At 38.0% G+C, this 24,864-nt stretch overlaps 1 protein-coding gene across 1 annotated transcript in view; it reads right to left on the reverse strand.

Annotated features, from left to right (window-relative positions):
* Positions 1 to 24,268, reverse strand: part of LOC101326862 (ciliary microtubule-associated protein 3-like) — a 26,234-nt gene extending 1,966 nt beyond the window's left edge. Inside the window, exons 1-5 of the mRNA XM_073809633.1 lie at positions 24,209 to 24,268; positions 5,228 to 5,370; positions 4,513 to 4,611; positions 3,615 to 3,745; positions 865 to 982 (exon numbers count right to left, since the gene is read on the reverse strand). Coding sequence (XP_073665734.1) covers positions 865 to 982; positions 3,615 to 3,745; positions 4,513 to 4,611; positions 5,228 to 5,370; positions 24,209 to 24,251 — 534 coding nt within the window. The 5' untranslated portion in view covers positions 24,252 to 24,268. The remainder of the gene's footprint in view (positions 1 to 864; positions 983 to 3,614; positions 3,746 to 4,512; positions 4,612 to 5,227; positions 5,371 to 24,208) is intronic.
* Between the last annotated feature and the right edge of the window lie 596 nt (positions 24,269 to 24,864).

Genomic DNA, 24,864 nt, shown 5'->3' on the forward strand with positions numbered 1-24,864 from the left:
TGTCATCTTACTCTGGAATATATCATTCTAGGAATTATTTTCTACTTGGTAAATTGTCAAGTATAGCTGGTAAACTTCTTGAAAATGACAATTATGTGTTTAATACTTGAATGTTACCCATAGGCACAATGATGTTAATACGTTTGGCGTTTAATAAATATTTGTAGAATTAATCCAAAGTTCCATTAGGGGAAAAAAGGCACCTCCTGAATTATGATAGCTGACACGGATTGAGAGCATTTATTATGTTACAGGTACTGTGCTAAATGCTTTTCTACAATATCTCAATCTTTACTACTTTATCAGATTGAGTCTATTATTATATCCATTTTAAAGATAAGCAAACTGAGGCTTAGAGTAGTTAGAGGACTTGGACAGGATCACAAAGCAAGCAAATATGGAACTAGTATTTGAATCCAGGCAGTCTGTCCCTGAAATTCATGTTCTTGCCAGAATGATCCACAGCCCCTTGATGATCTAATAAGCAAGTGGTGTGATGGAAAGAACACTGGCTTAGGACTCACAAGACCTAGATTCAAGTTGAGTAACTTCTACAAGCCACTTAATTCATCTGAGCCTCAGTTTTCTCCTCAGTCATAGAGGGATAAGTATCTCGGACTACTATAGATTACTTGAGAACTAAATAAGAAAATGCGACTTGTTTGCTCACACGCACATTTAAAAACCAAGTGAAATTGTGTAACTCTCCAAAAAGATCCCCATGTGCATATACACACAAAACTGTGCAAGTAATTTCAGGGGGACAATGATTTCTTGAAGCTTATTCACAGACTCCTGGTTAAGAATCACTGATATACATGGAAGTGTTAGGTAAAGAGCTCCACAGAGGTCCAATCCTATTACCTCTGCTCTCAGTGTTCTTTTCTGTAGACATGGAACCTGAGCCCAGTCTGGAGATCCAAATTTCATTGGCCAGGTGACTTTTTTGGGTAGCTTTATCTCTGGGTTGTATGTGGTGGGGCTAGAAACAAAAACACAAAACAACATATGTAATGAGTTAGTGGTCATATATGAATTTTTACCTCTGATCTAGAGTCCTAACTTTTTGGGGAAAGGCAGCCAACTGATTAAAATAAGATTCCTTTACCTTTTAATGTATTTCTAACTAAGTTTTCGCGTTCAAGATATCTAGTCTTGACAAAGTAAAAATCAACTTATTTTAAAATATTTCTGGAACTTCAGTATCCTTAGCTGAGAGACCATAAGTTCCCAGAAATGGTGGGTAATAAAAGACAGCTAACACAGTGATGCATAAGTACTGCTCATGATATAAAATTGAGGATAAAAGTGCAGTGCTAATTTAAAGTTATCAGTAATATAGGGACAGCAAAGCAGAACCAGGTGAAATTTCTTGATAATGGGATTATTTAATAATTGCCTTTGTTCATAACACTTTGTCTTTTGGTGTAGACGCTTTGTTGTGGAAATAACACATAGAATGGACGAGGGAATCAAGATTCAACATCTCCACTTCCTTACTACAACCTTGAGAAAGTTACACTCACTCTCTGATCCTTGGATTTCCCACCAGTAAAAGAAAGACCTTGTGGCTGTATCAATTTACATTCCCACCAACAGTGCAAGAGTGTTCCCTTTTCTCCACACCCTCTCCAGCATTTATTGTTTCTAGAATTTTTGATGATGGCCATTCTGACCTGTGTGAGATGATATCTCATTGTAGTTTTGATTTGCATTTCTCTAATGATTAATGATGTAATGATGTTGAGCATTCTTTCATGTGTTTGTTGGCAATCTGTATATCTTCTTTGGAGAAATGTCTATTTAGGTCTTCTGCCCATTTTTGGATTGGATTGTTTTATTGTTATTGAGCTGCCTGTAAATCTTAGAGATTAATCGTTTGTCAGTTGCTTCATTTGCAAATATTTTCTCCCATTCTGAGGGTTGGTGGAATGTAAATTGATACAGCCACTATGGAGAACAGTATGGAGGTTCCTTAAAAAACTACAAATAGAACTACCATACGACCCAGCAATCTCACTACTGGTCATATACCCTGAGAAAACCATAATTCAAAAAGAATCATGTACCAAAATGTTCATTGCAGCTCTATTTACAATAGCCAGGACATGGAAGCAACCTAAGTGTCCATCATCAAATGAATGGATAAAAAAGATGTGGCACATATATACAACGGAATATTACTCAGCCATAAAAAGAAACAAAATTGAGATATTTGTAGTGAGGTGGATGGACCTAGAGTCTGTCATACAGAGTGAAGTAAGTCAGAAAGAAAAAAACAAATACCATATGCTACCACATATATATGGAATCTAAGAAAAAAAAAAAAGGTCATGAAGAACCTAGGGGTAAGACAGGAATAAAGACACAGACCTACTAGAGAATGGACTTGAGAATATGGGGAGGGGGAAGGGTAAGCTGTGACAAAGTGAGAGAGTGGCATGGACATATATACACTACCAAATGTAAAATAGATAGCTAGTGGGAAGCAGCCGCATAGCACAGGGAGATCAGCTCGGTGGTTTGTGACCACTTAGAGGGGTGGGATAGGGAGGGTGGGAGGGAGGGAGATGCAAGAGGGAAGAGATATGGGAACGTGTGTATGTGTATAGCTGATTCACTTTGTTATAGAGCAGAAACTAACACACCATTGTAAAGCAATTATACTCCAATAAAGATGTTAAAAAAATAAATAAATAAATAAAATTAAATTAAAAAAAAAAAAAGAAAGAACATCCTTGACCCTTTGCCCTACAATTCCACACATTCTGAAAGCCTTCCTAAAGCACTTAGAATACCTCTCTTGGTCTACTAGGCCTACATATTCTAGCCCCACCCCTCCTCCTATGTTTTCATCTCCTCCTTGCTCACTGCACTCTAGCCAAACTAATTTTCTTTCTTTTTTCCTCACACCAAATTCCTTCCCAGCTTATAGCATTCGCACTTGCTATTCATCCTCTCTGAGAAGCTCTGGGCCCAGATCTTCACAGGGCCAGCTCAGTCTTGTCATTGTGATTTCAGATAGTGTCATTTCCCCAAAAAGACCTATCTGGACAATCCTTGCCAAAGTAGATTCCAGTGCACCACTCTGTATGATATCATCATCCTGTTTGATTTTATTCAGCACATCACCAGGTCACCAGACTTCCTGATGCACCCATGACAGCCCTAGTTTATGGCTACCATCTTGGTATAATTGACACCCTTTCATTCTGAGAAGTGTCACTGTCTGACTAACAAATATGGTCACTCTCCTTAATACCATTGATATTTTCTTGTTTATTTGCTTCTCATTGTTTGGACTCTAGAATATAAGCTCTAGAATATAAGAATAAGAATATAAGAATCTAGAATATAAGACATTAGGAATCTTGTGTGATGGGTTTAATGCAAAATCTCTGAACCCTACAAATCTGCCTGGCCATTTATAAATATTTATTGAATGAATCACTATACTCTACAATTTTATAATTCTAGAGACCTGGAAGGCAAGAGGTTGAATCTTTAAAGATAGATGATTTCTTATTTAGAGGGCATGGTTGGGATGAAACCCCTTTTTGTACTTCCTTTCCTATTGCTATTTGTTGAAGTGCACCAGAAAAAGGGACACATACCCAGGATAACAAGAGTCCTTTAAGTATGTCCTAAATCGAGGCAGCGAAGAATTAAATGGAGCAAAATTGTGTTTGTGTTTTTGCTCTCGAGGATTGACTGTCTGGTACATGCCTGGGTAAGGTGTCATATCCTGTTTCCAAGAAAAAGACCAATATGTTAGAAGGTGATATATATATATATATATATATATATATATATATATATACACACACACAGACACACACACACATGAAAAGCCTTCTAAGTAGAGAAAACAAAATCATCTTTTTCCTGTTCATGTATCAGCTATGGTTTAGAAACAAGCCTATAGTAGGTAGAAAACTAAGATAAGGGTATGGTTCAGCTACCTAAATGTACCTAGGCTTAGGGTGTGGGTAGACAGCCAAGGTAACTTATTGCAGCTACTACCCCCACTATCTCACCATCCCACCATGCCACCATCCCACTCAGAGATTCTTTTAGAGCCAGTATCCCTCTCCTTGAGCTTAATTGTCAAGGAAATGTCCAACAAGAGATTAGGAGCCTATACTGAAGACTTGAAGTCCAATCACACAAAAGGGTGAAGAAGTTCTATTTTATTTTTAACTGACAAGATAATATGATGCATATAAACAAAGCTTCCAGTATTTTAACATCAGGTGTCTCAAGACTGAAGCCTTGCCTTGGTACCATTCATTCTGAGAATTGTTATCTACTCTCCCAGGATATTCACACACACATTTGAAATGCTAACATCCAAGCTTTTCTGATAGGCTTCTTAGTAGCTTTTGCCCAAATGACTTTTTTTCTTGAATTTCAGGGCATATTCTTACATAACCTCCAGCTTTGTTCCCCAGTGCAAATACACACAGCAATACGGATCACACTAAAATCTAAGCACATTCAGCCATTTCTCACCTTGTTAATTGGCTTAAACCTCACGGCTGTTCTGGCTCCCAAAGCATATCCTTTTATACTGGTCGGGACCTTAGAGAGGTTGTATGCCAAGCCATACCTCTTCCGGTAGTATATAGAAAACAAAGAAAAAACATACATAGAGAACATTATAGTTATTAAAACAGAGCGAACTTAGAGTATTCCTGAATCTTCTCTGCCACAGTTGCTCTTTCTTGATTCCTCTTCATCAAGACCATACAAGCAATTACATAAGTAACCCAGGCAACTCTACAAAGGAATGTGGCTGGATAGGTAGAGTGAATGACATTTCTCTACTTCCAGTGAATCCACTCCTCTGAGCCCCACAGAGATGAATCTGCTGTAATGCAACTGTCAGTCTGATTATATGATTTCATAAACTGACCTACCAGCACAGCCACAGTCCAGATTTGGACTAAGGGGAGCTATTGAGTCACTTGCCTTTGGAGGTAGGAATGGAGTCTCTTTTGGTGAGGACTGTACTGGGGGCCGCATGAGGCCAAGGCTTGCATTTGGTGGGAAGCAAAAAGGGAGCAACTGTCCTTTGATTTCTGATATTGGCCCTGACAGCTGGTTTCAGAGGACATTTTCTCATGTTGGGACCCTGAAGGTCACAAATCCCATAGAGTTTTTCTTCCAGGAAACTTGGGTATCCTTGGATACCTTGAGACCCACCTAAGGGAAGGTGAATACTCACATCTTCTGCTATGTAACATCCAGGCCCTCTGTTGGGCTCTCCCCTAAAAGGGAGAAACTTGTTCCTCAACAAGCTTGGGGGACAGGAGTGAGGAAAGACCTTCCTCTGTTGACATGTTCCAAAGGAGTAGTTAACCAGCGGCTCTGAAGATCAAGAAAGAGGAGAAACTCCACATGAGGGAAGACTCCTGGTCTAAGTGAGAGCTCGTGGGTGGGTGGGGTGTAGGGAGGCGGGGCAGAGCTCTTAAGAGCAGGCCCAGCTCTTAACAAAAACCAGATCAACTCCATGTAAGGGGGTGAAGCGCATTTTCCTTCCCTTCGCCCTTCTTCTTTCACAGCCTCCCTACTCTTCTTCTTACCTCTACTCTTGACTCCTCCATTACAGCCCTCCTTACCTGCTTTATTGAAGCACATCTCAGCAGTGCCACCAGGGCCAGAGTTTGTGTACTGCATTGCCTAGGAAACAGAGGCGGGGCTGGGCAGCCCCAGCTGCCAAGCTCCCAGAGAGGAGCGGCTCTGAGCTAGCCTACTCAGCAAGTGGGGAATCCTGCAGAGCCACCCTTGGGGCAGGAAATGCACCTCCAAGTCCAGGAGCCTAGGGGAGTGAAAACTCTGCAGCTGGGCAAGAGGTAGGGGGTTTGCTGGATCTGAGGTTGTAGGCTGAAAAGCTTTGGAAGCTGTGCCACCAGAAATGCACTGCTGAGGAAGGAGGGACCCCCATGTTCAGGATGCCCTGAAATCCAGGCTACTAGGTTCAGGGATGTAGGAAAACACAGCCTCTGCAGTGGTGGCCTATGGGGGTGGGATTCCTGGGAAATGCCCAGAAGAGAGGAGTTGGGGACCTAATGGAGCCCAGAAAGTTCTGTATTAGGCCTCTCTTAGACACATTTTCCCTTTTCTTCAAGCAATTCCCATCAGGTTACCCCCTTCTACCCCTAAGTGGTGCTCGAGGCTTTAAAAGGTCTGGAATCCTTAGGGGAACAGTAAGAGTGCAGTGGAATCACAGAAGTGCTTAATAGTTTAAATTTGGAGGTAGTTACTTAAGTCACAGTTTCCTCATCTCTAAATTGGGAATAATAATTCCTCTTTATAAGGTTGTTGAGAAGATTAAGATAACAGGATTAAAGCAGTTCATTGCCTGGTGCTTGGTAGGTGACAATGCAAGAGACTATTATTACTGAAATAGTATCTAGCTAGCTTAGGAGCACTCCCATCCTAACCCAAGAAGAAATATCAGAGTGTATGATGACTTCTTTACCTTTGTCCTAGATATTAACACTAACTTGTTATCACTTGATTTTAGGATAACTTTAGGAGTTGTCAGGTGTGAGAGGCAACAGGATGCAGTGTGATTGGTACATTCTACCTTTGGCTTCTAAGGATGATCTTGGGATCCACACATACCCAAGGCTAGCACAGTCTACAGGATGATTTTATAGCTCTAATATAGGGGTTCCAAAAGAGGTAATACTGAGTCCTAGAGGATATTTTGGAAACTTGTAGAAGTGTTTTGCTTGTTAAAAATTACTGAGGTAATGCTCCTGGTCAATGGGACAGGGAGGCTGAATACCTGTAGCTCATTGCCCAGTTACACAGTGAATTGTGTCAAGTCGTATATAACATTCAAATGTCTTCCTGGCCTCTACAAAAATAACTGATTGTATCTGACATATATAGCAACATTGAAGAAGGTTTTTTTTTTTTTTTTAAACCAAATAATGCAGAAAGCCCAGTAATATAGGAGAAGGTCTTATGAGAAACAAAGCTTAATTGGAATAAAAATATGGTCTCAACATTATTGCACAATTTGCTTCAAGCCTCCTTTCCACTCAAAATATAATTACAGTAAAAATTATGGTAAACAAAATGTAAAGAGATGTAGTATTAACTTGATAATTTTCACTTTCTTTAATATTTTAAGGAATATTAACATTTTTAATACTCATAGTGTTTTTTGAAAATTAGTGTTTACATTATTAGTGACATGAAACATGTCTCACAAAGTACTTTGAAATTATGGCAACATATTCCCTCATTGGTAGATTGGTTTGCTTCAAGATAATCCTCCAGGTGAGAAGAGGTAGAAAAAACAGACTCAGTAAAGCATATATATTTCAAGACATCAGAGATATACCAAAGAACAAAGAACCTGCAGGACCAAGATCCCGGAGAAAGGGGTAGCCCAAAGTGGTGAGCCCAACAGTTGATGCTCCTGTTCCCTTTGAACATTCACTAATTAAAAAGTTGACTGACATAAAAAGGAACGAAATTGGGTCATTTGTAGAGATGTGGATGGGTTTAGAGACTGTCATACAGAGTGAGGTAAGTCAGAAAGAGAAAAGCAAATATCGTATATTAACACATATATGTGGAACCTAGAAAAATGGTACAGATGAACCAGTTTTCAGGGCAGAAATAGAGACACAGATGCAGAGAACAAATATATGGACACCAAGGGGGAAATGCGGTGGGGTGGGGGGTGGGGGTGGTATGATGAATTGGGAGATTGGGATTGACATATATACACTAATATGCATAAAATAGATAATTAATAAGAACCTGTTGTATAAAAATATAAATTAAAATAATAAATAAAATAAATTTAAAAAATAATAATTTTTTAAAAACCTGGTGGAGAAGCAGAGGATTTGAGCAGAAACTTGAGCAGACAGTCTCTGAAAGATGGGGAGCAAAAATTAGGCTGACCATGGGGGAGAGGAGACTGGAAAACACCCTGGACTTTTAGTTATAACTCTAAAGAAATACACCTCAGGAATAAAAGTAAGTAAGAACTAGAGCAGCTCTCAAAAAATTCTGAAATTCAGCTTTGTATCAACTCAGTCCCCAGTTGCATTAAGATGATCTATTTCTACCCTTACTGCATACCAGAAACAAAAGTAATTCATCTATTAGCATAACATCATCCGAGCCTCAAATAATTTTTATAATTTTTTATGCAAAATGTTTGGCATTCAATATAAAACAACCACTCCTACAAAAAAGAAAAAAGAGAAAAAAGAAAAAAAGTAGAAATAAACCCAAAGGAAATCCAGAGATTAGTGTGGACTTTAAGATCAAGTGCGGACTTTAAAATACCCGTACTTGGCTTCAGATTTTAGAAGAAGGCTGAAGATTGCAGCATGAACATAGGAAGCAAAAGAAAACAAGGAAATTTGTGATCATGAAGCAAATTCTTGGTTTCTGAGGTAAGAAGCTAAAAGAAAAAGATAGATTAGACCCTAAAAACAAAACCAATAGAGATCCCAGTGTACTCAGGGAAAGATAAAATTTCCCCATCAGTCTTTATGTTTATGTTACTCATATAACACACAACAGAGCCCACCTTCATCCAGACTGATGCAAATGTATCAACTCTTCACTAAAGCCAATCCAGACATAGTACAGTCAAAGATAGACTGTCTATATGTTATGTATATCTCCTGTATTACTCTTTGTGGAATGGTAAAATTCAGAAGCTAAGCAGAATTTCAGGTAGCTCCAAGGATTGTCAAGAATCATTGAATCTTTAAATGATGGATTATTTTGAATGATGATAATGTGTAAAGGAAACTTTGCAGATGACCCCTTAGAACAGAAGAATAGTTAGACAAAGTTTTATATGTAGCCACTTTTGATGAAGACCTTAAAGAATTCAGCAGTTCTTGTCATATACATTTCTAACCATAGTGATAGCATAAAGAGGATGCCTGATATTTATGGAGACTATCTGTTACAGATTTATGAGATAATTATCTGCTTTCCTCATTTGACTATGTATGAGGCCATTGTAAGAATTATGATTCTAGGGAACCATTTGCTCTGTTTCAGTGGTCTAATTGAATGGGGATAAGTAGACTCAACATTTTGTATAATGTTTTAAATAGATTTTTGTCTCATTTCACATATATACAATGGAATATTACTCAGCCATAAAAAGAAACGAAATTGAGTTATTTGTAGTGAGGTGGATGGACCTAGAGTCTGTCATACAGAGTGAAGTAAGTCAGAAAGAGAAATACAAATACCATATGTTAACACATATATATGGAATCTAAGAAAAAAAATGTCATGAAGAACCTAGGGGTAAGACAGGAATAAAGACACAGACCTACTAGAGAATGGACTTGAGGATATGGGGAGGGGGAATGGTAAGCTGTGACAAAGTAAGAGAGTGGCATGGACATATATACACTACCAAACGTAAAATAGATAGCTAGTGGGAAGCAGCCACATAGCACAGGGAGATCAACTCGGTGCTTTGTGACCATCTAGAGGTGTGGGATAGGGAGAGTGGGAAGGAGGGAGCCGCAAGAGGGAAGAGATATGGGAACATATGTATATGTATAACTGATTCACTTTGTTATAAAGCAGAAACTAACACACCATTGTAAAGCAATTATACTCCAATAAAGATGTTAAAAAAATAAAAATAAAAATGTATTGGATTTAACAGTAATATGTCAATATACAGCAAATGGTAAAAGCTGATAATTGTATTTAAGAGACTAAATGAAAAGATGGAGAATTTTAGAAGTAAAAAAAGAAGCAAATAAAAATTGTAGAAATTAAAAGTGCTGTCACCAAAAGTAATAACTGAATGCATGAAGAACAGAAGATTATAAAAGGTGAAAAAAATTAATGAAATGGAAAATAAATCAAAAGAATGTACTCAGACTGAAGCTTGGAGAGGCAAAGACAGAATATACAGAGGCAGATGAGAAACAATGAAAAGTTCTAACACAGATGTATTTGGAGTTCCACAAGGAATGGAGAGAAAAAGAATGTGGCAGATGCAAGAGTTGAAGAGATAATGGTTAAGAATATTTCTGAACTGATGAAAAACATTGAACCAGAGATTAACAAATGCTACAATCTTAAGCAAGACAAATACAAGGAAAACTTCATTTGGTCATATAGTAAAACTGATGAAAACCTAAAAAGAAAGATTTGAAATTGGCCAGATAAAAAAGGCAGGTTACTTTTAAAGAAGCAACAAGAAGCCTGGAGGGTAACTCTTCAATAGAAAAAAAGAGAAGCCAGGAGACAATGGAATTGTATTTTTAAGTGCTAAAGAAATAACAGTAAAAGGATGGAATATATATCCCATATGAAAACTAACAGAAACAAAGTTAATGTATGCGTACCAAGAGTATGAGGGACATAGAAAGGCTGAGGAATTACTTCAGACTGAGGGATACTGATGAACATAATGTAATGCAACATTTATTCCTGGATAGGATCCTTAATGAGATAGGAAAAATATGTAGTTGGGACAGTTGGCAAATCTGAATAGGGTCTGTGGATTTAATGATAGTGTTTATCAGTGTTGATTTTCAGATTGGTACGGTTGTATGATCATAATTTATGAGAGAATCTCTGGGAGAGTAACAGTAGAGTTTTTAGGGAGAAGGGGGAATCATTTCAGAAAAAATATGTATATATGGAAAGAGAGAGAGAGAGAAGTAACATTTAACAGTTGAGGAATTTGGGTGAAGGGGATAAGGAGATTCTTTGTACTGTTTTTGTAGCTTTTCTTTAAATTTGAAACTTGCAAAATAATAATTTAAAAAAATATATGTATCAGGTATCATTATGAGAGTGAACAACAAAGCCAAGATATGGGAGAAGATATAAGCAAAAAAGCATCTGAACCTGCAATATGCAATAAAATATCCACTACCCATATGTAGCTATTGAGCACTTGAAATGTGGTTTGTCCAAATTGGGATGTATATAAGTGAAAAATGCACACTAGATTTTAAAAACTTAGAATGAAAACAAAGTGTACAAATTATGTCTTTAATAATGTTATATTGGTTACATGTTGAATCGATGATATTTAGATATAATTGGTTAAATAAAACATACAGTAAAATTAACTTCATATGCCACTTTTTACTCTTTTTAATGTAGCTATTGGAAAGTTTAAAATTAAGCACATTTGTTCAAATCGTATTTCCATTGGATAGTGCTGATCTAGAAGATATAAAGCTCTCTTACAGATCAATAAGGAAAAACAACTAATTTTAAAAATTGGTAAAAAACTTGAATGCGCACCACAGAAAAAAGAACATCCAAATGACCAGTAAACGTATAAAAAGTGCTCTACGTCAGTAGTCAAAAGGAAATGAAAATTAAAATCATAATGATGTACCCACCTGATGGCTAAAACTATAAAGATGCAGAATAGTGCTAATGATGTGAAATAACTGGAAAGCTTTAATACACTTTTAATAAAAGGGTAAATTGATACATTCACTTTGGAGAACTGATAGTATTTACTGAAGCTGGGCATAGACATCTCTGTGACCTAATAATTTCTACTCCTTGATATCTACTTAGCAGCAATGAATACAGTTGTGTTCCAAAAACATGTATTGATACAAGAACATTGAAAGCAATGTTACCCATAATAGTCCCCAAACTGGAACAAGTGAACGTCCATTAGCATTAAAAAGGGACCTTCAAGATGGCGGAGGAGTAAGACACGGAGATCACCTTCCTCCCCCAAAATACGTCAGAAATACATCGACATGTGGAACAACTCCTACAGAACACCTACTGAACGCTAGCAGAAGACCTCAGACTTCCCAAAAGGCAAGAAACTCCCTAGTACCTGGGTAGGAAAAAGAAAAAAGAAAAACCAGAGACAAAAGAATAGGGACAGGACCTGCACCTCTGGGAGGGAGCTGTGAAGGAGGAAAGGTTTCCACACACTAGGAAGCCCCTTCACTGGCAGAGCCAGGGGGTGGGTGGGCGGGGGGGAGGTTGGGAAGCTTCGGAGCCATGGAGGAGAGCGCAGCAACAGGGGTGCAGAGGGCAAAGTGGAGAGATTCCCGCACAGAGGATCGGTGCCGACCGGCACTCACCAGCCTGAGAGGCTTGTCTGCTCACCTGCTGGGGCGGGTGGGGGCTGGGAGCTGAGGCTCAGGCTTCGGAGGTCAGATCTCAGGGAGACGACTGAGGTTGGCTGCATCAACACAGACTGAAGGGGACTAGTGCACCACTGCTAGCCGGGAGGGAGTCCGGGAAAAAGTAAGGACCTGCCTAAGAGGCAAGAGAACATTGTTTCCGGGTGCACGAGGAGAGGGGATTCAGAGCACTGCCTAAATGAGCTCCAGAGATGGGCATGAGCCACGGCTATCAGCGCAGACACCAAAGAAGGGCCTGAAACACTAAAGCTGCTGCTGCAGCCACCAAGAAGCCTATGTGCAAGCACAGGTCACTATCCACACCTCCCCTCCTGGGAGCCTGTGCTGCCTGCCACTGCCAGGGTCCCGTGGTCCAGGAACAACTTCCCTGGGAGAACACATGGCACGCCTCAGACTGTTGCAATGTCATGCTAGCTTCTGCCACCGCAGGCTTGCCCCGCATTCCATACCCCTCCCTCCCCTCTGCCTGAGTGAGCCAGAGCCCCCTAATCAGCCACTACTTTAACCCCGTCCTGTCTGGGCAGGAAAAAGACGCCATCAGGCAACCTACACACATAGGCAGGGCCAAATTCAAAGCTGAACCCCAGGAGCTGTGCGAACAAAGAACAGAAAGGGAAATTTCTCCCAGCAGCCTCAGGAGCAGCAAATTAAATCTCCAGAGTCAACCTGATGTACCCTGCATCTGTGGAAAACCTGAATAGAAAATGAATCATCCCAATATCGAGGTGGTGGACTTTGGCAGCAACTGTAGACTTGGGGTTTGCTTTCTGCATCTAGTTTGTTTCTGGTTTGATATTTATCTTAGTTTATTATTTAGAGGTTATTATCACTGGTAGAATTGTTTATTGATTTAGTTGCTCTCTTCCTTTATTTTTTTAATATATAAATATATATATATATATTTCCTCTTTCTCTTTTTGGGAGTGTGTATGTGCATGCTTCTTTGTGTGATGTTGTCCATATAACTTTCCTTTTACCATTTGTCTTAGGGTTCTACCTGTCCTTTTATTTGTTGTGTTTTTTTGTATACTTTTTAGCACTTGTTATTGGTGGATTTGTTTTATTTTTTGGTTTTGTTGCTCTATTCTTTATTATTTTAAATGACTTTTTAATATTTTTATTTTTAATAGTTTTTTCTTTATGTTATAACTTTCTTTTCTTTCTTTCTTTCCTTCTTTCTTTTTCTTTCTTTCTTTTTCTTTCTTTTCTTTCTTTCTTTCTTTCTTTCTTTCTTTCTTTCTTTCTTTCTTTCTTTCTTTCTTTCTTTCTTTCTTTCTTTCTTTCTTTTTTCTCTCCCTTTTCTTCTGAGCCATATGGCTCACAGGTTCTTGGTGCTCTGGCTAGGTGTCAGGCCTCTGCTTCTGCGGTGGGAGAGCCGAGTTCCGGACATTGGTCCACCAGAGACCTCCTGCTCCACGTAATATCAAATGGTGAAAGACGTCCCAGAGATCTCCATCTCAATGCTAAGACCCAGCTCCACTCAATGACCAGCAAGCTACAGTGCCAAACAACTCGCAAGGCAGGAACACAACACCACCCATTAGCAGAGAGGCTGCCTAAAATCATAATAAGGTCACAGACACCCAAAAACACATCACTGGACATGGTCCTGCCCATCAGAAAGACAAGATCCAGCCTCATCCACCAGAACACAGGCACCAGTCCACTCCATCAGAAGCTTACCCAACCTACTGAACCAACCTTAGCCAGTGGGGGCAGACACCAAAAACAACGGGAACTACAAACGTGCAGCCTGTGAAAAGGAGACCCCAAACACAGTAAGTTAAGCAAAATAGGAGACACAGAAACACACAGAAGATAAAGAAGCAAGGTAAAATCCCATCAGACCAAACAAATGAAGAGGAAATAGGCAGTCAACCTGAAAAATAATTCAGAGTAATGATAGTAAAGATGATCCACAATCTTGGAAAAAGCAGGGAGAAAGTAAAAGAAACGTTTAACAAGGACCTAGAAGAACTAAAGAGCAAACAAACAATGATGAACAACACAATAAATGAAATAAAAAATTCTCTAGAAGGAATCAATAGCAGAATAACTGATGTATAAGAACAGATAAGTCACCTGGAAGATAAAATAGTGGAAATAACTACCACAGAGCAGAATAAAGAAAAAAGAATGAAAAGAATACAGGATAGAGCAGAAGCAAGAAGAACTACAATCCTGAAGCCTGTGGAACAAAAACCACATTCACAGAAAGATGGACAAGATGAAAAGGCAGAGGGCTATATACCAGATGAAGGAACAAGATAAAACTGCAGAAAAACAACTAAATGAAGTGGAGATAGGCAACCTTCCAGAAAAGGAATTCAGAATAATGATAGTGAAGATGATCCAGGACCTCGGAAAAAGAATGGAGGCAAAGATCGAGAAGTTGCAAGAAATGTTTAACAAAGACCTAGAAGAATTAAAGAACAAACAAAGAGAGATGAACAATACAATAACTGAAATGAAAACTACACTAGAAGGAATCAATAGCAGAATAACTGAGGCAGAAAAATGGATAAGTGACCTGGAAGACAGAATGGTGAAATTCACTGCTGTGGAACAGATTAAAGAAAAAAGAATGAAAAGAAATGAAAACAGCCTAAGAGACCTCTGGGACAACATTAAATGCAACTACATTCGCATTATAGGGGTCCCAGAAGGAGAAGAGAGAGAGAAAGGACCAGAGAAAATATTTGAAGAGATTATAGTCGAAAACTTCCCTAACATGGGAAAGGAAATAGCCACACAAGTCCAGGAAGTGTAGCGAGTCCCATACAGGATAAACCCAAGGAGAAACACACTGAGACACATAGTAATCAAATAGGCAAAAGTTAAAGACAACGAAAAATTATTGAAAGCAGCAAGGGAAAAACGACAAATAACATACAAGGGAACTCCCATAAGGTTAACAGCTGATTTCTCAGCACAAACTCTACAAGCCAGAAGGGAGTGGCATGACATATTTAAAGTGAAGAAAGGGAAGAACCTACAGCCAAGATTACTCTACCCAGCAAGGATCTCATTCAGATTTGATGGAGAAATCAAAAGCTTTACAGACAAGCAAAAGCTAAGAGAATTCAGCACCACCAAACCAGCTCTACAACAAATGGTAAAGGAACTTCTCTAAGTGGGAAACACAAGAGAAGAAAAGGACGTACAAAAACAAACCCAAAACAATTAAGAAAATAGTCATAGGAACATACAAATCAATAATAACCTTAAATGTGAATGGATTAAATACTCCAACCAAAAGTCCAGGATGAGATGTCTTCACAGGTGAATTCTATCAAACATTTAGAGAAGAGCTAACACCCCTCCTCCTCAAACTCTTTCAAAAAATTGCAAAGGAAGGAACACTCCCAAACACATTCTATGAGGCCACCATCACCCTGAAAGCCACACCAGAAAAAGATACTACAAAAAAAGAAAATTACAGACCAATATCACCAATGAATATACATGCAAAAATCCTCAACAAAATACTAGCAAACAGAATCCAACAACACATTAAAAGGATCATACGCCATGACCAAGTGGGATTTATCCCAGGGATGTGAGGATTCTTTAATATAAACAAATCAATCAATGTGATACACCATAGTAACAAACTTAAGGATAAAAGCCATGTGATCATCTCAATAGATGCAGAAAAAGCTTTCAACAAAATTCAACATCATTTATGATAAAAAAAAAAAAAAAAAACACTCCAGAAAGTAGGTATAGAGGGACCTTACTTCAACATAATAAAGGCCATATATGAAAAACCCACAGCCAACATAGTTCTCAATGGTGAAAAACTGAAACCCTTTCCTATAAGATCAGGAACAAGAAAATGTTGTCCATTCTCACCACTATTATTCAACATGGTTTTGGAAGTTTTAGCCACAGCAATCAGAGAAGAAAAAGAAATAAAAGGAATCCAAATTGGATATGAAGAATTAAAGTTGTCACTGTTTGCAGATGACATGACACTACACATAGAAAATCCTAAATATGGCACCAGAAAACTGCTAGTGGTAATCAATGAATTTGGTAAAGTAGCAGGATACAAAATTAATGCACAGAAGTCTCTTGCATTCCTATACACTAATGATGAAACATCTGAAAGAGAAATTAAGGAAACACTCCCATTTACCATTGCAACAAAAAGGATAAAATACCTAGGAATAAGCCTACCTAAGGAGACAAAATACTTGTATGCAGAAAACTATGACACTGATGAAGGAAATTAAAGATGATACAAAGAGATTGAGAGATATTCCACATTCTTGGATTAGAAGAATCAACATTGTGAAAATTACTATATTCCCCAAAGCAATCTACAGATGAAATGCAATCCCTATCAAACTACCAATGGCATTTTTCACAGAACTAGAACAAAAAATTTCACAATTTGTATGGAAACACAAAAGACCTTGAACAGCCAAAGCAATCTTGAGAAAGAAAAATGGAGCTGGAGGAATCAGACTCCTGGAAATCAGAGTATACTACAAAGCTACAATAATCAAGACAGTATGGTACTGACGCAAAAACAGAAATATAGATCAATGGAACAGGATAGAAATCCCAGAGATAAACCCATGTATATATGGTCTCCTTATTTTTGACAAAGGAGGCAAGGATATATAATGGAGAAAAGTCAGCCTCTTCATTAAGTAGTGCTGGGAAAACGGGACAGCTACATGTAAAAGTATGAAATTAGAACACTCCTTAACACCATACACAAAAATAAACTCAAAATGGATTAAAGACCTAAATGTAAGGCCAGACACTATAATACTCTTAAAGGAAAACATAGGCAGAACACTCTATGACATAAATCACAGCAAGATCCTTTTTGACCCACCTCTTGGAGAAATGGAAATAAAAAGAAAAATAAACAAATGGGACCTAATGAAACTTAAAAGCTTTTGCACAGCAAAGGAAACCATAAACAAGATGAAAAGACAACACTCAGAATGGGAGAAAATATTTGCAAATGAAGCAACTGACAAAGGCTTAATCTCCAAAATTTATAAGCATCTCATACAGCTCTATATCAAAAAAAAATCCAATCTAAAAATGGGCTGAAGACCTAAATCAACTCTTTTCCAAAGAAGATATACAGATTACCAACAAACACATGAAAGGATGCTCAACATCACTAATCATTAGAGAAATGAAAATCAAAACTACAATGAGGTATCCTCTCACACCAGTCAGAATTGCCATCATCAAAAAATCTACAAACAATAAATTCTGGAGAAGGTGTGAAGAAAAAGGTACCCTCTTGCACTGTTGGTGGGAATGTAAATTCATACAGCCACTATGGAGAACAGTATGGCGGTTCCTTAAAAAACTAAAAATAGACCTACCATACAACCCAGCAATCCCACTACTGGGCATATATTCTGAGAAAACCATAATTTAAAGAGTCATGTACAAAAATGTTCATTGCAACTCTATTTACAATAGTCAGGACATGGAAGCAACCTAAGTGTCCATCATCGGATGAATGGATAAAGAAGATGTGGCACATATATACAATGGAATATTACTCAGCCATAGAAAGAAACGAAATTGAGCTATTTGTAATGAGGTGGATAGACCTAGAATCTGTCATACAGAGTGAAGTAAGTCAGAAAGAGAGAGACAAATACCATATGCTAACACATATATATGGAAACTAAAAAAAAAAAAAAAAAGTGGTTATGAAGTACCTAGGGGCAGCACAGAAATAAAGACACAGACGTAGAGAGTGGACTTGAGGACACAGGGAGTGGAAAGGGTAAGTTGGGACGAAGTGAGAGAGTGGCATGGACTTATATATACTACCAAATGTAAAGTAGATAGCTAGTGGGAAGCAGCCGCATAGCACAGGGGATCAGCTCAGTGCTCTGTGACCACCTGGAGGGGTGGTATAGGGAGGTCCAGAGGGAGCTGCAAGTGGGAGTAGTAATGGGGATATATGCATATGTATAGCTGATTCACTTTGTTATAGAGCAGAAACTAACACACCATTGTAAAGCAATTATACTCAACAAAGGTGTTAAAAATAATAATAAAAGGGGTTCTATTGAAAAGATTTTTTTAAAAGTTAAAAAAAAGTAAAAAAAAAAAGGTATTCATTATTTTACTTTATGTTGTAGATTCCACATATAAGTGATGACATACAGTATTTGTCTGTCTCTGTCTGACTTATCGCACTTACCATAATAACCCCCAGCTCCATCCATGTTGTTGCAAATAACAACAATAACAATAGCAGTTGTTGCTTCTCATGGTTGAATAATTAATATTCCATTGTGTGTATGTGTGTGTGTGTGTATATATATATATATAGATATATATATATATATATATCTATATCTATATATATATATATCTCACATCTTCTTTATCCATTCATCTGTTGATGGAAACTTAGGTTGCTTCCATACCTTGGTTATTGTAAATAATTCTGCTATGAACATTGGGGTGCATGTATCCCTTCAAATTAGTGTTTTTGTTTTCTTTGGATATATACACAGAAGTGGAATTACTGGATCATATGGTAGTCCTATTTTTAGCTTTTAAAAGAACTTCCATACTGTTTTCCATAGTGGCTGCACCAATTACACTCTCACCAACAGTGTGCAAGTGTTCCCTTTTCTCCATATCCTCACCAACATTTGTTATTTGTGGTCTTTTTGATGACAGTCCTTCTGACAGATGTGAGGTGAACTCTCATTGTGGTTTTCATTTGCAGTTCTCTGATGATTAGCAACATTGAGCATCTCTTCATGTGCCTGTTGGCAATCTACATGTCTTCTTTGGAGAAATATCTCTTCAGGTCTTCTCCCCTTTTTCTAATAGGGCTGGGTTTTTTTGATGTTGAATTGTATGAGCTGTTTATATATGATGGATATTAACCCCTTACTAGTCATATTATTTGGAATATTTTCTCCCATTCAGTATGTTACCTTTTCATTTTGTTGATGATATCCTTTGCTGTGCAAAAGTTTTTAGATTTCATAAGGTCCCATTTGTTTATTTTTGCTTTTGTTTACTTCACCTTAGGAGACAAAGCCAAAAAAGTATTACTACTATTTATGCCAAAGTGTGTTCCACCTTTGCTTTCTTCTAGGAGATTCATGATTTCAGGCCTTACATTTAGGTCTTTAATCCATTTTAAGTTTATTTTTGTACATGGTGTGAAAAATGTTCTAATTTCATTCTTTTACATGTAGTTGTCCAGTTTTCTCAGCATCACTTATTGAAGAGATTGTCTTTTCTCCATTGTATATTCTTGGGTCCTATGTTATAGATTAATTGACCATACATGTGTGGGTTTCTTTCTGAGCTCTCTATTCTGTTCCATTGGGCATGTGTCTGTTTTTGTGCCTGATCATACTGTTTTGATCACTGTAGCTTTGTAGTATAGTCTGAAGCCAGGGAGCATGATACCTCCAGCTCTGTTCTTTCCCAAGATTGTTTGGAGTATTCAGGGTCTTTTGTGTTTCCATACAATTTTTTTTTTTTTTTTTTTTTTGGTGGTACACGGGACTCTCAGTGTTGTGGCCTCTCCCATTGTGGAGCACAGGCTCCGGATGCACAGGCTCAGTGGCCATGGCTCACAGGCCTAGCCGCTCCGTGGCATGTGGGATCTTCCTGAACTGGGACACGAACCCATGTCCCCTGCATCGGCAGGCGGACTCTCAACCACTGCGCCACTAGGGAAGCCCCTCCATACAAATTTTTAAATTGTTTGTTCTAGTTTTGTGAAAATTGCCCTTGGTTTTTTGATAGGGATTGCATTGAATCTGTAGATTGCCTTGGGTAGTATGGACGTTTTAACAATATTAATCATTCCAATCCATGAACATGGTGTATCTTTCCATCTGTCTGTTTCATCTTCAGTTTCTTTCATCAGTGTCTTATAGTTTTCCAAGTACAGGTCCTTTATGTCCTTTAGTAGGTTTATTCCTAGGTATTTTATTCTTTTTGATATAATTGTTAATGGAATTTTTTCCTTAATATTTCTTTTTGATAGTTTGCTGTTTGTTTATAGAAATGCAATAGATTTCTGTATATTAATTTTGTCTCCTGCAACTTTACCAAATCATTGATGAGCTCTAGTTTTCTGGTGGCATCTTTAGGATTTTCTATGTATAGTATCATGTCATCTGCAAACAGTAAGAGTTTTACTTCTTTTCCAATTTGGATTCCTTTTATTTCTTTTTCTTCTCTGATTGCTGTGGCTAGAACATCCAATATGATGTTGAATAATAGTGGTGAGAGTGGACATCCTTGTCTTGTTCCTGATCTTAGAGGAAATGTTTTCAGCTTTTCACCATTGAGTATGATATTAGCTGTGGGTTTGTCATATATGGCCTTTATTACACTAAGATATGTTCTCTCTATGCCCACTTTCTGGAGAGTTTTTATCATAAATAGATGTTGAATTTTGTCAAAAGATTTTTCTGCACCTATTGAGAAGATCATATGGTTTTTATTCTTCAGTTTGTTCATGTGGTGTATCACATTGATTGATTCGTGGATACTGAAAAATCCTTGCATCCCTGGGATAAAACCCACTTGATCACAGTGTATGATCCTTTTAATGTATTGTCAGATTCAGTTTGCTAATATTTTGCTGAGGATTTTTGCATCTATGTTCATTGGTGATATTGGCCTGTAATTTTCTTTTTTTTGTGATATGTTTGTCTGGTCTTGGTATCAGAGTGCTGCTGGACTCATAGAATGAGTTTAGAAGCATTCCTTCCTCTGTAATTATTTTGGAATAGTTTGAGAAGGATAATTATTAACCCATCCCCAAATATTTGGTAAAATTCACCTGTGAAGCCATTTGATCTTGGACTTTTGTTTTTTGGGAGTTTTTACATTACTGGTTCAATTTCATTAATGGTAATTGGTTTGTTCATACTTTCTATTTTTTCCTGGTTCAGCCTTCAGAGATTGGGAGATTGTACATTTCTAGGAATTTATCCATTTCTTCTAGGTTGTCCATTGTATTGGCATATAGTTGCTTGTAGTAGTCTCTTATGCTCCTTTGTATTTCTGTGGTGTCAGTTGTCATTTCTTTTTCCCACCTAATTTTATTGATTTGGGCCCTCTCTTTTTGTCTTGATGAGTCTGGCTATCAATTTTGTTTATCTTTTCAAAGTACCAGCTCTTAGCTTCATTGATCTTTCCTATTTTTAAGTCTCTGTTTCATTTATTTCTTCTCTGATCTTTATGACTTCTATCCTCCTGCTATCTTTGGGATTTATTTGCTCTTCTTTTCTAGTTCCTTTAGGTGTAAGTTTAGATTGTTCATTTGAGATTTTTTGTTTGTTTCCTGAGGTTAGCTTGTATCACTATAAACTTCCCTCTTGGAATTGCTTTTGCTGTGTCCCATAGATTTTGAATTATGTTTTTATGTTCATTTGTCTCTGGGTATTATTTTTTATTTCCTCTTTGATTTCTTCAGTGATCCTTTGGTTGTTTAATAGCATATCATATAGCCTCCACGTGTTTATGTTTTTGTCCAGTTTTTTCTTGTTGATTTTTAGTTTCATTGCACTGTGTTTGGAAAAGATGCTTGATATGATTTTAATTTTCTTAAATTTATCAAGGTTTGTTTTGTAGCCTAGCATATGATCTGTCCTGGAGAATATTCCATTTGCACTTGAAAAACATGTGTTTTCTGCTGCTTTTAGAGGAGATATTCTTTATACATCCATTAAGTTCATCTGGTCTAATGTGTTAATTAGGTCCCATGTTTCCTTATTGATTTTCTGTCTGAATTATCTGTCCATTGATGTAAATGGGGTGTTACAAGTCCCTATTATTATTGTTTTACTGTCAATTTCTCCCTTTATGTCTGTTAATATTTGCTTTATGTATTTAGGGGATCCTATGCTGGGTGCATATATATTTACAATTGTTATGTCTTCTTCTTAGAAGAAGACACCATTGTGTGGGGCCTGGTCTTGGGTCCTCTGATGGGCAGAGCCATGTCCAGGGGTGGCTATAGGCTCAGGGGATCTTAAGGCAGTCTTTCTGCTGGTGGATGGGGTTGTGTCCCCACTTAGTTGCTTGGCCCGAGTCAACCCAGTACTGGTGCCTACGAGCCGGTGAGTGTGGGCGGGCTGGGTCCTGAGGCTAATTAGCTCGGAGGAGAATTCCAAAATGGTGCTTGCCAGCACCAGTGTCCACGTGGTAGAATGAGCACCCCAAAATGCTGCTGCCAATGTCTAGGTCCCCAGGGTGAGCTTCAGTTCTCTCCTGTGTCTCCCAGAGGCTCTCCAAGATCAGTAGGTAGGTCTGACCCAGGGTCCTTTCAAATTACTGCTTCTCCCTTGGTCCTGAAGAATGTGAGATTTATGTGAGCCCTTTAAGAATGGAGTCTCTATTTCCCACAATGCTCTGAGTCTCTTGAAAGTAAGCCCTGCTGGCATTCAAAGCCAAATGTTCTATGGGCTCGTCTTCTTGGTGCAGGACTCCCAGGCTGTGGAACCTGTTGTGGGTCTCAGACCCCTCTCTCCTTGAGAAGAAACTCTGCATTTGTAATTATTCTCCTGTTTGTAGGTCACTCACCCAGGGGTATCAGTCTTAACTATACTGCAACTCCACCCCTCCTACTCATCTCTTGTAGTTCCTCCTTTATATCTTTAGTTGTAGAAGATCTTTTCTGGTAAGCCCTTTTCTTTTTCATTGATAGCTGTTCTGTAAATTGTTGTAATTTTCATGTGCCCGTGAAAGAAGGTGAGCTCAGGGTATTTCTACTCCTCCATCTTGGCTAACTCTCCCTATTTCTTGAACTGGATACTGCTTAAACCAATGAGTTCACCTTGAATATTTCATTAATCTGTTCAGTTATGATTTGGACCTTTTTTGGTATGTAAGATAGACCAATAAAATAGCTTATTTAAAAAAATCTGGCACATTAACATTATTTACTCACTTCTTTTCAAGAATAACATAGTCACACCCACTTCACTTTTTTTTTTTACTTCAATGATTTGTAATTTGAGTATTATCCTTCTTCTAACTAAAGCTATTTACCTTCTTCTGTTACCAGAAACCAGTAAGTCTAGAGTGTTATTAATTCTCCTAACATTAGTTTTTGTTCTGATGTCCACTTATAACACTGCTCTTTTACTTTCCTAAACTACTTGTATGAAATGACATTTAACCTTCTCTCTTAATTCTAGACTTACTCATTATTCATTATATGGTGCAAGAGCCTGACTACTCTATTCTTCTAAAGTAGTTGTATCTGAGCATTTATATATTGCAATATTATTATTTTATTAGGAATTATTTTTCCTCCTTTACAATTATAGCATAATATTAGTAGGTTATGCTATCCATGAAGTTAATCTTAGGATAATAAAGGGAGAGTTACAAAATAATTAGTTACTCAAAGCAGGACTTGGGTCTAAACAGAATTGAGAACCTCTGATCAAAATAATAGGGATTCTGCTGGAGGATGGATGTGTCTTGAGAAGGGAAACAAAGGAGAGGATAATAGACTTTCTAAATCCCACTTTCCTGACTTCCTTAAACACAAGTCTCTTTCATTTATTGGTAGAAGAACAAACACAGGCTTTGAAGCCCCTCAGAACTGGTTTCTAATAGGTACAGGTCTGTTATTTACTAGCTACATGACCTTGTAGAAGTTACTTAAACCACCTAAGCCTTGGTTCATCTATAAAATAGCACTAATCATTTCTTGCTTCTTAGGGTTGCCATGAGAATTTAGGAGTTAACACAGACAAATCTTGCACAGCAAGTGACTAACCTATAATTGACATTGAACAAATATTAATGCACTTCCAATCTACCAACTCCATGCCCAGGACTATAGCTAATTCCAAGGGTACCTTTGTGCAAATTTTAAAATTGTATCCTTTCATCTGGATGGGTGTCACTCCCAGTCAAGTCTCATGACTTGGTGAGTGGAGCACTGCGCCTATCCCCACGAGGATCAAGGTCCTTCCCCTACCTCTCTCCAATTAGACTCCAATACTGAAGGAATGAGTTTTCATACATGTGCTGGAGTCCAAGGATATGATTACCATGATCAAAGTCCCAAAGGAATGGCTGGGTGATCTGTAGCATAATTTTGTTTCCCTTCATGTTCCTGGATAGACCAGATGGCATGAAGATCTACCAGATCTTCAAAGTAGATCTCTGAGAAGATCTCTGAGAAGCTCTGAACCAGAGCTCTCTATCAAAGGGACTTTTAAAAACCCTGACTCTCTTGTATACCATCTCCATGAGTGACTACTCTTACAAGTGGACTTTAACCAAGAATTTGATGGGTGTAACTCAGACTGGCTGCTAAGCAACAGCCCCTCCCTGCTTGAAGTCATTGTGACATTGCTTTCTACAAGGCAACATTATGATGTAGAAGGAGCCAGAAAAGCCCAACTTTGAAAATAAGCTCTGCTAACTATTAACTTCATAATCTTGGGCAAATTTTCCTCACAATATCTCAGTTTCTTCACCTGTAGCACAAGGACAATATTCACCATGTAGGAGATAACTTATATAAAGTCCAATGCTTGGCTTACTCAACTTGTTCATCATTTCCCTTCCTGCCCTCATTGATTTATTCATTCAACAGGTACTTATTAAACTCTTATAATATGTCAGGTACTGCTCTAGGCTTTGGGAATATAGCAGTGAACAGAAATCCTTGTTCTTCTAGAGGTTAATTCTAGCAGGGGAG

The sequence above is a fragment of the Tursiops truncatus genome, chromosome 1 (genome assembly GCF_011762595.2).
Source record: "Tursiops truncatus isolate mTurTru1 chromosome 1, mTurTru1.mat.Y, whole genome shotgun sequence".
Taxonomy (NCBI): domain Eukaryota; kingdom Metazoa; phylum Chordata; class Mammalia; order Artiodactyla; family Delphinidae; genus Tursiops; species Tursiops truncatus.